Here is a 17,888-nt window from a genome sequence, read left to right on the forward strand (position 1 = left end):
ATCTGTCCAAGGAAGTGATGTTAAGGAATTGATGTTGTCCTTCCATTTTTCCTGCCTTTTTTTTTAACTCAGTAACTTAGACTGACTATAGTTAAAGACAGCTGGACATTCACTAGTTGCAAAATCCATCTGGTTACCAACCACTATGACTTTGTATAGATGGCTGAAGGAGACCCTTCTGCAAGAGCTTTTTTCTGTTATTTACTGGGGTATTGTCCTAAAAACTCTGCAAATCTATAGTGAGTTCAGGGTATATGGCACATCTCCGGAGTTGTAAACTATACAAATGTGCCACTTATATTACCATAAGTGGGAGCTCCCTGGAGGACATGGGCTAAATTACCTTTCCACCCCTGAGAAGTGGGCACAATGATATTTATCTTGCTTATCAGAAGGATTAAATCTAGGGCACAAAACCAAACCATGATAGGGGGAGTCATAAATAGTAACTAAGATCCAATCAGGCTAAAATTAATCTATATTTTCATTTATATTTTGATCTATATTAATCAATATTTCAATCTATATTGCCTTCTTTGCAGCATGAATAATGGAGTCTTGTTGATCTTTGAACTGAAAACTTTGGGCCTGAAAATACTTTTAAAAGGTAATATAATAGCAAGTTGGACTGGACTTCTTGTTTTCCTCCACACCTTCTCAATCACCCAAGACCCAGCTTTCTCCTTCTCACATAGTACTTAAGGAACACCAGGGAGGCAATTGGCATACCTTCCAATCAGGGTTCTGTTTCCACTCAGCCACCACTAGACTCTACGCCTTCCATTATCTCTGTAGTCCATAAAAGCTGACACCCAGACAGATAATGTAACTATGCAACAATTATGAGAATTATAGCATACCCATGAAAGAGCTGTGTATGCTGAAATAAGGTGTCAGGACCATATGATGAAACCTGAAGCCAGTGGGGGTTTCACTAATTATAACTTCTCCGGAGAAAAATGGCTACCTCTGGAAAGTTCAAGTTCCATTCTCATACTCCTGGTAGGAAGGAGGAGGAGAAATGAAGGATTGCTTTTCTGAATTATAGTGAAAAATTTCACATGTTCATGCCTTGTGGGAACAAAATCTGACAAGCATGGAACTGAGTTCATAATATGGCTGAGCTCTGCTAATAAGGACATAAACAACAGCACATATGGTTAGGATTGGAATGCCCCTGGCTCCGTTTTGTTGATTTACAGTGCATGTTAACCTATAAATGGGCTTGAGGTCTCAAGGGAAAACCAAAGTCAGAGAGAAGTGTGACTATGTGAAAACAAAGAGGGAACCACCATCTCCTATGAGGGTAAGGATTTAATAGGGTTTCAGCCAGCAGGTAGTGTTCCTTTTTACCAATGGTGAAACTATAAAACTCATGAAAATATGAGTGTAACCGAAAAGAACCACAACCCCCAAAATTTTATATGGGAGGAGGGACCATACTAGTCCTGAATAAGGACCGGTTCCCACTAGAACTGCTTTGGTTCCAAGTCAGCTGAACATGCCAAGCCAGTTACAAGAATGGAATTTTTCTCACTCTCAAATCTTAATTTTAGTATTGAGTAAAGCATCTTTAAGGAAAAGGGCAGCCTCATTTGGAGACATCATCGAAACAGCAAGGAAGTCGGCAGTTTATGTGTTTTTAGGTACTATCTCCCAGGTGAAGGCACTGAGCAGCACTATTACCTAAATGTTAGAGAACTTGTGATTGGATTTATAATGACCACAAAAACAAATCTTTTGGCATGTCAATGATGTGTAATCTACCTTAGATGGAGGTGGAACAACTCACTCTAAATGTGGGTGCTATTATTCCACAGGCTCGAGTCCCCACTGAATAAAATGCAGGAAGCAAGCTGACTGTCAGCAGTCACTTGTCCCCTCTTTCTCACTAAAGATGCCCTGTGAGCCTGCTTCTTTTCCTGCAACCATGTCTGGCTTGTATGATGAACAACGCCCCCCCCCCTTAAGTTGCTTATGTTGGGTGTTTGGTTGACGTCACGACACAAGTAACTAATGCAAATAGTGGGTTGGCACAATTCCCAGTTGAGATATATGGTCATATTGATGGTTTGCACCATAACAGTAACAGAACAATCCAAAGGAAATCATTCTCTTTATAGTAGCATACCTCTTGTCCATCTTTGCTGACATTATCATCTGCATGCCTGGCCACAATGGAGAGAAACTGTAGGAGGCGGTGGAGGGTATCGCAGTTGCAGGGAGGTAGAAGGTAAATGAGGAGTTGCAAGGTGCCCAGTTGTTCCTCAGGCTCCAACACTATAGAAGAGAGAGGCACTCTAAGTAAGACCAACAGTAAGACACTGTTTTGGACACTGAAGACTGTTTTCCTCTCTGCTGCATTAAGAAAGAGGTTACCTAGGCTAGCCGGACTAGGTTTTAGGCTGGCATTCACACATTTTTCCCACTACTTTAGCAGCAGAGCTACAAAAAATCTATGAAAGATATAGAGACAAGGTGGACATCTAGGCAAGTCATGAGAAAGGTAAATTTGCCTTATTTCCATCACCCAACTTTTCCCTATTCAGTACTCAGACTAACTTAATGGATTTTAGTGCATATGGATAAATATCCACTAACAGTGGTTGGGAATTAGTGAATGTTCCAAAAATCTTTTATAATGTATTTAAGGGCCTTTGCTCTTATACAAGGATCAATATACAAGGAACAGACATTTTGTTGGCCATACCCAAGACATTAATGACAAAGACATTGTCTTCTTTCTCAGCCACAATCTTATCAGAATTGCTGTATTACCAGAAGAGGTGTGTGCAGGATCTCTGGTATTGCCCTTCTTCTCTCCATCCTTACCCCTTATCTGGGGTCTCTGTGCATAGCCAGATATAGCTACTTTGAAAGCGGGGGTGGGGAGGGGGGGTAGGGGGGGAGGGGTAGTAACTGAACTGTGTCATTTTGCTTCCACTGAAATGCTCACTGCTGTGTTACTCTGAATTCTTTGGCTCCCTCCTTCCTCATACCAGAAGCCATGATTCATTTTTAGGCACTGACTCAATGCAAACTCTTGCCAGCACTTCAAAGCATCAACTTATAGGACTCTCTACTTTCCTGGGGTCATTCAAAAACATCTGAAATTCTTCTTGGCTTTCCCCATTTGTTTTAGTCCGGCATTCTTCTTAGTAGTTCTCCCTAGGGTTTATCTCAGAAAATCCCCAAATAGCCCATTCATTAGAGACCAATAAAAGCAAAACCAGTTATCGGAAAACACATGAAGAAGATTTTCATGAGTGAGTTGGTTACCCTGGTATTCCAGGATACTTTCCCGCAAATCTGACTCTATTACGTACGGAGAGTGTTGATAAATGCAGTGTATAGCTCCCTTGTGAGAAGGGGGTCAGGCATGTCCCTGAGGAACTCCTTTAACAAGGCTGCCACATCGTGAACACTGTGCTCCTCTTCCAGACAGACATCAACCCCACGGTCAAATTCCTCACGCAACTGAAAAAAAAATCAATGGTTCAAGAGTCAGTTACATAAGATTCATAAGGCCAATTTAATAAGAATCTTCATGTAGCAATGATATATTAGAACCATCTAATCTCAGTGTTGTTTAGTGCTCATCAAAGAGAAGCATTTTCATGGACAGTGTCTGGCACTAAGTCTCCACAGATCAAAAGAAAGGAAAAAAGAAAGTCACATGTCACCTTAAGCTGCAGGCTCTATTCATATTAGTCATGAGTACATATCTATATCTCTGTATATAAATATGAATGTGTTATTACAAAACTAGTTGTGGATTTGTTGTTAATGATGTTTTCAGCGGAGTAGGTAATAATAATCAGGAAGTTGTAAGTAAGGACTGAGAGTTAGAAGAGAATTTAGGTCAAGTGTAAATGTGAGCGAACTATTATTACACAACACTTGGGCATGTCACCAAATATATCATATTGGAATTTGGATAGTTTACTAGAATACCAACAAAACATTCAAGATTATTTGACAAGTCACAAAACTAATAATGTAGACGAGATATGAATGACAAAGGCTTAAAAGATAGTACATTGAAATGAAAGTTATCTCTAGTTTGTTAGCATAGCCTTATGAGCAATTACCAAAAAGACTCTTTGCCTCAATCACTATACAAAGCCTCTAAAAATTTGATAGCAGCAGAAAAACGTGGTAACAATGTGGTAAAAATGATAACAATATCATGCCCCACATTTCATCTCTGACAGCTTGATGTCACTTATGCATTGTTCTCCTTTGAGTAAATTATTATGCATAGACAGACTTCTATAAGATTTATTTAGTTTGTTTATTCATTCATTCATTCATTCATTCATTTATTATTCTATCTAGGATTCATTACATTTCGCTGGATTTCAAATCCTATTATAGGTCCTCAAAATATATTCATAAATGAAGAGACAAAGTCCTTATGCCTCCTTGATCCAGTAGACTAGTGGAGATACAAGGTAAGCAGGTAATAGCACAAATGACAAGTTCTGACTTTAAACATATCCCCTATTTCCCTCTGTGGGTACAGGCGATACAGAGGTCAAGGAATGATGCTGGGTGTTTTCCTTTACTACTAGAATTCTTATGCCCTTCAGACAAACTCATTCACTGAATTGAACCTGGAGAGTTTGCCATTTCATTGCAGTAAGGTAGGAGGCCATTGAGCTCAAGGGATCCTTGTCTGTGTCTGTGCTTGTTTAACCCTAGTGCTGAGGTTATACATATGTAGCAATACCATGATTTGTATGTGGGTGCTGGGGATCTGGACTCCAACCCTCATGCTTACCTATACACCAAGAGCCATTTCCCAAGCCCTTGATCTTACTTTTTGAAAGGAAAGTGCAGGGTATGGAGAAGTAACAAAAAAAATAGTGACTTAAAGCATATGTCATACTCAAATATAGGCCTAAGTTACCACTAATTGCATCTCATTGAGTGAGTAATCCTTAAGTAAATCCCAACACAAAGATTTTCTACCTTTTTTATGGACCCAAAAATGTTAAGGAATAATTGCTGGCAATGATCATCTGTCTACCTGGTAAAAATTATGCATCACTGTCTTCAATCCCTCATTTATTTGAGACAGCTTTACATCAGCATTTATAAGACAGCCAGAATGAAGAGTATGCCCACAGCACTACCACAATCAAGATAGTTGAGGCACATCATGATACTGTCCTGAACACACACATATCACACACACACACACACACACACACACACACACACACCTACTCAACCCCTAGGAGAGAGAAGGGGTGAGAGATGGCAGAAAGGTGTGCAATAGAAAGAATTTAGTAAATCATGTTATCTTGAATCAAATTTTTAAATCTCTGTCAGACTACAAAGAAAGGGTGAAGGAGACTACAACTGGAAAGGTGAGATATTATTAATAAAGATGTTCCTTAATTTTACATAGGTGTGAGGCCTAGAAGATGTTGCTGAACAATTTTCTATTAAGAATCAACAAAACCAGGAGCTGGTTCTTTGAGAAAATCAACAAGATAGATAAATCCTTAGCCAGACTAACCAAAGGACACAGAGACAGTATCCAGATTAACAAACTTAGAAATGAAAAGGGAGATATAACAACAGAAACTGAGGAAATTCAAAAAATCATTAGATCCTACTACAAAAGCCTATACTCAACACAACTGGAGAATCTGGAGGAAATGGACAGTTTCCTAGACAGATATCCAACACCAAAACTAAATCAGGATCAAATAGATCAAATAAACAGTCCCATAACACCTGAAGAAATAAAAAGGGTCATAGAAAGTCTCCCAACCAAAAAAAGCACGGGACCAGATGGCTTCAGTGCAGAGTTCTCTCAGACCTTCATAGAAGACCTAACACCAATATTCTTCAACCTATTCCACAAAATAGAAACAGACGGAACTCTACCCAACTCGTTCTATGAAGCCACAATTACGCTGATACCAAAACCACACAAAGATCCAACAAAGAAAGAGAACTTTAGGCCAATTTCTCTTATGAATATTGATGCAAAAATACTTAGTAAAATTCTTGCCAACCGAATCCAAGAACACATCAAAACGATCATCCACCATGATCAAGTAGGCTTCATCCCAGGGATGCAGGGATGGTTCAATATAAGGAAATCCATCAATGCTATCCATTACATAAACAAACTCAAAGAAAAAAACCATATGATCATCTCATTAGATGCAGAAAAAGCATTTGACAAAATCAAGCATCCTTTCATGCTAAAACTATTGGAAAGAACAGGAATTCAAGGCCCATACCTAAACATCGTTAAAGCAATATACAGCAAACCGGTAGCCAACATCAAACTAAATGGAGAGAAACTTGAAGCAATCCCACTAAAATCAGGGACTATACAAGGCTGTCCTCTCTCTCCATATCTTTTCAATATAGTACTTGAAGTTCTAGCTAGAGCAATTAGACAACATAAGGAGGTCAAGGGGAAGATTGGAAAGGAAGAAGTCAAATTATCACTATTTGCAGATGACATGATAGTCTACTTAAGTGATCCGAAAACCTCCACCAGAGAATTCCTACAGCTGATAAACAACTTCACCAATGTGGCTGGTTATAAAATCAACTCAAGCAAATCAGTTGCTTTCCTATACTCAAAGGATAAGCAGGCTGAGAAAGATGTTAGGGAAATGACACCCTTCAAAATAGCCACAAACAATATAAAGTATCTTGGTGTGACTCTAACCAAACAAGTGAAAGATCTATATGCCAAGAACTTCAGGTCTCTGAAGAAGGAAACAGAAGAAGACCTCAGAAAATGGAAAAATCTGCCATGCTCGTGGATTGGCAGGATTAATATAGTTAAAATGGCCATCTTGCCAAAAGCGATCTACAGATTCAATGCAATCCCCATCAAAATCTCAAGTCAGTTCTTCATAGAGTTAGAAAAAGCAATTGTCAAATTCATCTGGAATAACAAGAAACCCAGAATAGCTAAAACTATTCTCAACAACAAAAGAAATTCTGGGGGAATCAGTATCCCTGACTTCAAGCAATTCTACAGAGCAATAGTGTTAAAAACTGCATGGTATTGGCACAGTGACAGACAAGTGGACCAATGGAATAGATTGAAGATCCAGAAATGAATCCACACACCTATGGTCACTTGATCTTCGACAAAGGAGCCAAAAACATCCAGTGGAAAAAAGATAGCCTTTTCAACAATGGTGCTGGATCAATTGGAGGTCAGCATGCAGAAGAATGCGAATTGATCCATTCTTATCTCCATGTACTAAACTTCACTCCAAGTGGATCAAGGACTTCCATGTAAAACCAGACACACTGAAACTAATAGAAAAGAAACTGGGGAAGACCCTTGAGGACATGGGCACAGGGGAAAAGTTCCTGAACAGATCACCAATAGCTTATGCTTTAAGATCAAGAATTGACAAATGGGACCTCATAAAATTACAAAGTTTCTGTAAGGCAAAGGACACTGTTAAAAGGACAAAACAGCAACCATCAAATTGGGAAAGGATATTCACCAACCCCACATCTGATAGAGGGCTAATATCCAATATATACAAAGAACTCAAGAAGTTAGACCCCAGGGAACCAAATAACCCTATTAAAAAATGGGGTACAGATCTAAACAAAGAATTTTCACATGAAGAAATTCAGATGACTGAGAGGCACCTTAAGAAGTGCTCAACATCATTAGTCATTAGAGAAATGCAGATCAAAACAACCCTGAGATTTCACCTTACACCAGTCAGAATGGCTAAGGTCAAAAACTCAGGAGACAGCAGGTGGTGGCGAGGCTGTGGAGAAAGAGGAACACTCCTCCACTGCTGGTGGGGCTGTAAGATGGTACAACCACTTTGGAAATCATTCTGGAGGTGCCTCATAAAACTGGACATGACACTCCGGAGGATCCTGCTATACCTCTCCTGGGCATATACCCAAAGGATTCCCCGGCATGCAATAAAGACACATGCTCCATTATGTTCATAGCAGCCTTATTTATAATAGCCAGAAGCTGGAAAGAACCCAGATGCCCCTCAAAGGAGGAATGGATACAGAAAATGTGGTATATTTACACAATGGAATACTACTCAGCAATTAGAAACAATGAATTCACAAAATTTTTAGGCAAATGGTTTGATCTGGAAAATATCATCCTAAGTGAGGTAACCCAATCACAAAAGAATACACATGGAATGCAATCTCTGATAAGTGGATATTAATTAGCCCAGAAGCCCTGAATACCCAAGGCACAAATTGCATAACAAATGACTCCCATGAAGAAGTATGGAGAGGGTCCTGATCCTGGAAAGGATTGATCTAGCATTGGAAGGTAATATAAGGACAGAAAAAGGAGGGAGGTGATTGGAGAAGGGATGGAGAGAAGAAGGCTTATGGGACATATGGGGAGTGGGGATCCGGGAAAGGGGAAATCATTTGGAATGTAAACAAATAATATAGAAAATAAAAATATTAAAAAAATTCTGAAATAAAACATATGGCTTTTAAAAAAATAAGCACAGGGTGAAATGTTAAATCTTCATTCCTTTTGTGTAATCATTAAAATTGGGAACAAACCAGCCAGGGAAAAAGAAAATCCTTTATCTCAACAATGAAAAGGTAGATGATAGGTTATTTACTTCAACATATGAATAAATAATTTTTAGCTTCGTCCAACTGAAATTTTTACCTGGTTTAGCTTTTAAATTGTTGAATTTCTTATTTCCTTCTCTTGCAAACAGTAGGAGAAAACAAAATTATAACTATCTTTTGCCAGCAAATGAGTTCTATTAAAGGACTGCTTGCCTTTTATGAAGTCATTACAACCCCAAATACCTATCTGATCAGAAGAAGCTATCTTTAACAATCGAATATCAAATTTCTACCACAAGAATGTAGTGCAAGACTGAAAAAAATAAGGAATAGTCTTATCATAAAAAAAGCACCATGGATCAGTGTTTCCATAGAATCTTATAAAGCATTTATTCCTATAAAAGTAATGGCATAAATGTAGTATCAGAGTAGATGACAGTGTGTAAGGTATTTTTCTATCATATTTTGGTAAAATTTGCCAGTACTGTATTATTTTTCTATTTACTATCACTTGCTGATTAGTTAGGCATGTTTTGAATCTCCTACTTTTCCTGCTTCAGAGCCATTTTTATCAAATAGTTTCCTTTAGCTAAGCACAGAATGAGCATGCTCAGACATTTTCTTTCAGTTACTTCTTCCCAACTCCATCTTTCCAAGCTTCTGAGTGGTGTTTCATCTCCTGGGTCTTAATTATATTATAGTTGGCAGGAGGGTAAGGAAAAGATAAACAGAAGAGAATCAATATAAATTTGAACTTTCTACCTATTAATTCCATTAAATGTCAGCTGAAACAGACAACATTTAGTACTCACTTACTTGTCTTACTCTCTTTTTTGAGCTTCCAACTCGGAATATCCCCACTGTCTGGAGGCCTATAAATAAGCAAAAATAAATAAATAAATAAATAATAAATAAATAAATAAATAAATCAAAAGTCTTTATTTTTTTGCTTGAGATTCTAAATAAAATCAATACAGAAACAGTGCCGAGTATTTGAACAGAGCTGTGACCTGCAGACCAGCAGTAACTGCACAGTATTCAGTGGCGTCCTATTCATCTTCTCCAGATACATAGTTCGACCTTTAAACATCAGTTATTTTACACTAAATGTTTCAGATAATTTCTCCTGTGTGATTATTGATGTTAGAGGTTAGAAAGATCTTTATAGGCAATAGCCCTATAATTCTAAATATATGACATGAGTCTAAGAGGATAAAAAAATGTGAACAAAGATACACCCACAGGGTGGTTCAAAGTAGAACTATAAGAGAAAGCAAGCTTATGAATTTGAAGCTAATTTGGGTCCACTATCCTGCATCTATTTTAAATGACATTTACAAGAAAATTGTATATACATAAAAACTCTGTATTACCATCAAGGGAGAGCAGTGCATTCTCTGTATATAGCTATGTATCTATGTATCTATCTACCTATATTGTCTATATATCATCTATCTATACCTCTACGTAGGTATCCTTTCCATATACCTGCATGCGCATGCTATACAAGGATCACCTCAGACCCACACAAAGACATAAAATAAAGTATAATAAAAAATCAATTTAATTAAGTATTAATGCTTTTTAGTTGGATTTCCAAGGGATTTTTACTATTTAGTTTTTTTTTGTTGTTGTTGTTTGAAAATACAATAGCATAAACACCTCATTTATCAGTTCTGTTTCTTAAGTGTCATTCTGAATTTCCAGATGACTTGAGAGAATTGTATCATGTGGCTGGTTATTTCTGATTTACACGCATGCTATGGACACTTTGCTTCATGGTAAGGAGTCTACTCCACCTCCTTATTACTGTTATTGCTTCCTAACTGAGACCATCACCCAAACTAATTTATATTTTCTCCTTCTTTGGAAAACCTAGAAATGAGATTCAATTTAGGGTAGGATACAGCATCATAATTTTTCCTCTGTAAAATGATGTATGTACTGATTTAATTAGTGCATACAGAATATGTAAAATAATCTGGTATGTGCTTTTATTTAGAGAAAGACAAGTTATGAATTGACTCAAATTTTCTATATACAATATAGAAATGGTAATGTCAATTTTCAAATATTGTCTTCAGCTAAGTTTGTATTTCTTATTTTTAGATGGCTTCTGAGTACCTGAATTTCTGTAAAATCAAGATATCAGAGAGGAGCTGTCACACAGGTAGGACTGTTCATTTAGGTAGATTTCTCCAAGCTATTCAGAAATGCCCATTTTTGAGATTATTCCTTCAATTATTGCAATTTCCTACTAGACAATAATTCTGGTGTGCCTTATTCAATTCTAATATGTTTTGGCTTTTGAATTGAATTTATTTTTTAATGGCAGAACAAATGACTGCCTTTGGATAGATAATGTTTTTTTTTCTGACATAACCTTATAGTGATTTTGCTAATAAACACGAGAATAGTTTAACTATTTTATTACCAGGACTTAAGGCATTCACTGGAAAAAAAATGGGTAGATACTGAAGAAGACATTGATTTCACAAAGAACTATAACTTTGCTGAGTCCTGTCCCAGGAACTAATGTTATCATCTTTCTCTCCTTTTCATCAGAAACTGAAATGGAAACCAGACCCAGAAGTACCTGAATTTCTGGCTTAGAGATGTCACAAAATGAGGACAGGCATAATAAGCAGTGGGTCCCACCCTAAACCCAACCTGAATCTCAAAAGCTTCCCTTAACTCCCTTATCTGCCATTTGGAAGCTTCTGGAAAATTGAGATTCTTAAGGAATTTTGAATTAAGGATAGAGAAGACATTTGAAATGATATATAAGTGAAGAATGGTTGGGTACATAAATATAGATGGAGCTAATAAAAATTTTCAAGAACAATTTTGGAGAGGGTGGGAAAATGGTCTTTGATAAATACTTAAAAGACTAAAGTGACATGTGTTCTGTACTAGTCATTTCAAAATCAAGCAAATAAAGCATTAAGGAAGAAATGATTTTTAAAGTGGTGTTTGTCTTTTTTTTGTTTGTTTTGACAGGGTCATATAGTAAGACAAAAACAACATCTAAAATACTATATAAAACTCTTTCCTTTTTGAAGTTTTAAGGTTTGATATATTTGCTATTCATTTGGAGTATTCAAGTCAATATCTATTTAAATTGGAATGTGTAACCTATTATTCTTGATGCATCTGATAGAAATATTATGATCACTTAAAATACAGACATAATCTTGCATAGTTGATCAGCTTAAGTCTTACCTTTAGGTCCATACTAAACATGAAATATCCTGTCCTGAAAACAAAAACCTAATGTTTAAATATATTTATATAAATAATTTCTTTATCCAATGATTTTTACACATACTGACTTGATTAAGCAATTTAAATACCCCTTTAGTAGTTTTCTATGAAATTCTGTTTAGATAATTAAGAAATAAATGTTTTACATTTCCTTTATTCTTTTCCTCCTTTTCTTTCTTTCTAGTAGGACTGAGAATATAACATATGGCATTGTGCATTCTAGGCAAGTGCTACACCACTAAGAAGCATCCGAAACTCTCCTTTTAGCTTTCATTTTGAAATAGAATTTCACAAGGTTTCCCAGGAAAGCCTTGAACTCACTCTATAACACAAGAAGACATAGGAAGATCCTGAACTTGAAATTTTCCTGCCCAGCCTCCTATGTATCTGGGATTGAATGTCTATATCAAGAGGTCAAGGAAACAAATCATTCATTTGGCTTTACAAAATTATAACAAACACATTATCTTTAAAATAAATAAGCAGTTAAGGACATTTTCTCAGGTTCATAATGTATGGTAAATCTATAGCAAAAAAGGATGTGATGGATATGGCATTTTCATGAGCTGAAATTTCTAAATTTTAGAAACAAAATAAAGACCTATTCATCATATTAAAGTCATCCAGTTAACAGGAATTAAATTGCAAAGGGATGGCTGAGACGATAAATATAGATATTTACAAAAGGCAAAACTTTCTTTTTGTCAAAAGAAATGTTGTAAATAAACTTAATGTATAAGAACATCCATGTGACTTTGGTGTCTTTGAAGGAGGTCTTAGTCCAACACAAGTGATACCTTCATTAAAATGATTGCTCAGAGCCCCTTGTGAGGACTCTCAGGGTTGGAGGATTTCAAAAAGCATCATACTTCCTAGTTTTGTTGATCCTAGTAACTTCTTAAGCCAACACTTACATTGGTACACATTATTTGTCAAAGGAAGATTTGTCTGGCAATTGTTCAAAGGAACACAGAATTGAATATAGGATAGATGCTTGGATCACTTATAGCTGATGACAAGTTTACTTACCATGTTTTTCCAGATGCTGACAGCAGCTGTCCACCAGCCTGGGGACCTGCCTGTAAATAGGATTCAGACTCAGCTTCTTATCTCTGGCCTTTTCTTTTTTATTCTGAGCCTCCGCAGGCAAGGAGAGTTGTAAAGCTTCTAGGAGTCGAGATTGGTTGTCATCCAGATCGGTAATGGAATCCACGGACATGGCGCCCTGTAAGTGATGCACAGACTTGAAGAAGTGGGCAGGCAACAGAATGAAAAACAACTGCTTGCAGAGGTCACCCAATAAAATTTCATGGAGGACCATAACTCTCAAAAGATAATACTGCTTGATGTAGTTATATGTTTTTTTAAATAGCTGACATACTTGCTTGTTGCTAACATATTAAGAGGAAAAACGAAATGCACTTTGAACGAGTTAGAAAATCTTTACAACGCAGGATAAGTATTGAGAATTAGTATTTCAATACATAGACTTTTCCAAGTGAAATAAAAGAGATTGGAAACATATAATTAAAATATTTTGATTTAACCACTCTATTTTTTGAAATATGAAATGCATATTCAATGAATGAAGTAAAGTTATAGAAGTCTTGTGAATAAAAAATTCCTCAACTATGGCTCTAGGAAGTATATTTTAAACATAAGAAGATTCAAACTGGATGTTGTGTGGTATATGCCTATAACCCCAGCATGTAGAGTGCAGAGCCATTCATCCTGGATGAAGAGTGTTGTAAGAAGTTAGAGTCCTGGTAGGGCCTGTACAGAGAAAGGGACATTTAAGAAGTCCACTGCCTAGGTCCTAGGTTCTCAAAAATCTCTGTTTTAGAGTTTTTGGAGCTACTGTTATTTGGATTTATAAAAGGTCTAAGACAATTGCAGGCTTAGAAGAACAAATTCATCTGGAAAATTCAAATAATACATAACTTTGTCAGTTTTTCCTCTTTGAATCAGTCAATACCATAACAATAATAGCAGGGCCTTGGGTCTCCTTATGCTTTGGAACAGCTCTTAAATGTTAGTAACTTATTAAGAAATGTAAGTTATAAATGGAGGTCTGCTTGTATATTTAAATAGGGAAGTCTTCAATAACAGAAGGTGGCAAATACTTCCAGGCCAAAGTTTAAAAGAAAGGGAAAGGGCTCTCAGGGACATGGTACATGCAGTAACTATGATGATTTCTACCCATGTGCCTTGGTAAACTCAGCTTTGTAGGTTTGCAATTAACAGGCAAGGAGCCCAGAGCCTAGAACATAGTACACACCGCATCACTGGCAATATATTGATTCAGCATGGATTTGAACAACACTGCATAAAATTGTACAGCTGTATTTATAGGGAGACAAATTCTATTGATAAGAATCTAAATCACTGATTTTTTCAACTGTTGAGGCTAATTCACTGATCCAGGCACATCCTAATTATAGTATTAAAAAATTAACAGAAACGCAGGACTCTGTACTTAGCATAGTGGTGGTGTAATCTTCATCTCATATGGCACTGTGATAGTATAATACTGTATAAATATTGTATAACATTCATGTTCAAGAACTACATACCTGGGTTACAGAACAAAATGTTCAAAGCACTTTTCATAATGTTTTAAATAATTTTATGGATTTCTGTTTTGGCATATTCATAGCTAGCCTTGTATGTATGTGTCCCATAGGTTGCAGGGTATACTTGTCTGTTTGAGCAGGAAGCCTAGCAACACAGCAGGAGATAAAATACCAGCATCAATGGCAGTAGTGCTGAATATTTGGGTCCAAAGTTAATCAGGAGGGAAAGGGAGTGTTAGCTGCTACATGGACACTACTGGTTATTCCCTAGTGCAAGAGATATCTATAATGTGTCCATTTTTCATGGTAGTAGAGGTTCAAAGGGCAACCTTATTCATTTTCAGTTTTTTCAGAGTCAGAGGGGATCCTGGCCAACTCACCCTTCTCCTGGCCCGAGGAGCTGGCTCCGGAGTGTTCGGGGATGTAGACTCATTTGGTGTTTCTGAGGTTGAGCTGAGAGATGAGTTACTGCTTGAGAGTTCTTTGTTTTGTTTTTTATTCCCAAATGGGAGGAGGGAAGACACAAAATCTGATGCATCTTTCTGCTCCTCCCTCTGCAAGTCTTGCTTCAGTTTGTATGCCCGGTCATTAGCAATGACTTGGGATAAGGGCATTCCAAATGCCTGTGGGATGAATTCTGCAAGGAAAAAAATCAAATATTTATATTTATTAAAGGTCCAGACAGGAAGATATGTTCATTCATAGCTCATCCAGAAAAGCAGACCTAGTTAAATTATTGTTTTCCAAAGAATTGATTCATCAATCAGCATATTGGGATGGCTTTGCATTGTTGAGCAACATGGCTCAAGTTTCCATTTCAGTAAAAGAAGCTAGTAAGTACAAATACACATTTTAGAAATGCAGGTTTCTAATATTTCGTCAGTTACTCAAGTCTATTTGAAAGGAAATAATTTTACTAAGAAGTTTGACATTTGAACAGAATATAAACAGTGCTTCATGCCTATGAGCATACATTTCTGTAAACTGTTGCTCTTCAATTTCTATGCTTTAGAAGTCTTTGAAGGCATAAGAAAACCACAACAAACATTGATTGACACCTAATGTTTGCTATGTCAAGTTTCACAGTTGGAAGAGGGGGAGGTTCTATAAAAGATCTCAGGCCCTTTCTCATGAGAGGTTCTGAGGTCGGGAGGAATTGTGCAGAATAAGACATGTAATTAATTATAAGGTATTGACTCTCATGTGAATAATAGAGAGATGAATGAATCCACAGTTGAAAATCAATCAATATACTTTAAAGTATACCTTAAGACAGGATAGGAAATAATGACCTAAGGGCTAGAAAAGCAATATAGGAGCACTTTAAGAAGTTTGCTTTTCTCCCCATTTTATCCTGTGTCCCTGTCTCCTACTAACACCCATCTGCATTACAGAAGTTCCTTTATGATCTATACTCAGGTTTTCTGATGATCACATGCAGAACTGGACTTGACCATAATTGTCAAGCTTGTGGGAGACCCTGAATACATTTGGGATTCTTTACTAGGGATCATTTGGGGAAGAGGCAGAAGACAGAACTCTTTGGCTTCATTTGGCAATATATATACAGTTACTGTCTGTATCACAGTGGTTAATCCATGTGTATTCATATATATTAAATACTCAGAGATAGACATTTTATTAGTAGCATTTTAGATTTATATGGAAGGTATTAATATTCATTTAACTACATTATTCTTGTTAGACTCAAAATTACATCTCTTGGCAGCCCTCAGCAAATTGGAGCCTAAAAGAGCCCTCTTTAAAAATAAAAGCCCTGTGATTGAAACTGCAATGATCAAGGGAAAATAACTCTAAGGTTATTTGTTCTTTTAGCAAAAAGCTAACATTAAACCAGGTGGAAAGAGCCTTTAAAAGGTTTTCCTGCTTGATCCATGGTAACATTTTAAACTAGGCTAATAGCCAAGTCTCCATTAAGAACAGAAATGATACTTTAAAGGCATATACCTCTGATCCCATCAAAAGGTATAACTTGTTTTGAAGTAGAATATCCTAAGTTCATCTGGAGATTTTTTTCAGAGGAGCTTGCTCTATCAGTGAACTATGGGGCATATGCCAATCAAAAGTGTTATGCCTTTCTTTTTTGAGGTAAGACCATTACTACATTCCTATCACCAGCAAAACTAGAGGCAAAGATCAGTTCCAGATGATAGTCTGTGCTCTTGGCAGATTTCTTATAATAATCAGATATTCTTTACAAGATTTGGACAGCCACATACAATATACTGGCATGAACTAGGGATAGAAACAACAAAGAGGACTTTGAAATAGATCACGTGACATGGGTCTGCTAATGTAGGCATAGGCAAGACAGAGACTTATTCTATAATGGGAGCTCTTTGGTCATCTCATATACATTTTTCCATATCAGGAAACCCAATCAGACTTATTTAATGATTTCTAGTATCTTTGGGGAAAAAAGACATTTTACTTTGAAGCCTACAATTTGTCTATTTGTAGGTCTGTGCATTTCCATGCAAGTGTTCACAGAGGCCAGAAGTGAGTGTTGGATCCTCTGGAGCTATATTTACATATAGTTGTGAGCCACCATGTGAGATTTGGAAATTGAACTTGAGTCTTCTGAAAGAGCAGTTCATGCTCTTAACCACTGAGATACCTCTACAGCTCCACTAATCTAGAGTTTTTAGTCTCTAAAAGTATATCACTGTGTTTGTAAATTGCAATAATTGGATACAAATTAAACAAGAAACTATTGAAGTCATTTTCTCCTGATATTTACTCTTCCTTTTATCTCATTTGAAAGATACAGCCATGAAGAATTGGGCTTTTATTTCTTTCTGAGTAGTAGGCTTCTGTTAGGGCTGAGCTCATTATTTTTTTTATTCCATATGTTCTTTATTTACATTTCAAATGATTTCCCCTTTTCTGGCTCCCCACTCCCCAAAAGTCCCATAAGCCTTCTTTCCTCCCCTGTTCCCCCATCCACCCCTTCCCACTTCCCTGTTCTGGTATTCCCCTATACTTCTGCACTGAGCCTTTCCAGAACCAGGGGCCACTCCTCCATTCTTTTTGGACATCATTTAATATGTGGATTATGTTTTGGGTATTCAAAGTTTCTAGGCTAATAACCACTTGTCAGTGAATGCATACCATGATTGATCTTCTGAGATTGGGTTAACTCACCCAGTCTTTTATGATGTTCTCATAAAACTACAAAGTTTCTGTAAGGCAAAGGACACTGTCAAAAGGACTAAACGTCAACCAACTGATTGGAAAAGGATCTTCACCAACCCTAAATCTGACAGAGGGCTAATATCTAATATATACAAAGACCTCAAGAAGGTAGAACCCAGAGAACCAAATAACCCCATTAAAAAGTGGGATACAGAGCTAAACAAAGAATTTTCACATGAAGAACTTCGGATGGCTGAGAAGCATCTTAAGAAATGTTCAACATCATTAATCATTAGGGAAATGCAAATCAAAACAACCCTA

General features: G+C 36.9%; 1 protein-coding gene across 4 annotated transcripts in view; it reads right to left on the reverse strand.

Moving 5' to 3' along the window:
• Positions 1 to 17,888, reverse strand: part of Arhgap6 (Rho GTPase activating protein 6) — a 537,411-nt gene that overhangs the window by 33,233 nt on the left and 486,290 nt on the right. For all 4 annotated transcript variants that reach the window (XM_052170863.1, XM_052170864.1, XM_052170865.1 and 1 more), the window contains exons 4-8: positions 14,792 to 15,048; positions 12,868 to 13,063; positions 9,391 to 9,446; positions 3,327 to 3,477; positions 2,132 to 2,280 (exon numbers count right to left, since the gene is read on the reverse strand). In XM_052170863.1, the coding sequence (XP_052026823.1) occupies positions 2,132 to 2,280; positions 3,327 to 3,477; positions 9,391 to 9,446; positions 12,868 to 13,063; positions 14,792 to 15,048 (809 nt within the window). The remainder of the gene's footprint in view (positions 1 to 2,131; positions 2,281 to 3,326; positions 3,478 to 9,390; positions 9,447 to 12,867; positions 13,064 to 14,791; positions 15,049 to 17,888) is intronic.

The sequence above is a fragment of the Apodemus sylvaticus genome, chromosome X, assembly GCF_947179515.1.
Source record: "Apodemus sylvaticus chromosome X, mApoSyl1.1, whole genome shotgun sequence".
Lineage (NCBI taxonomy): Eukaryota > Metazoa > Chordata > Mammalia > Rodentia > Muridae > Apodemus > Apodemus sylvaticus.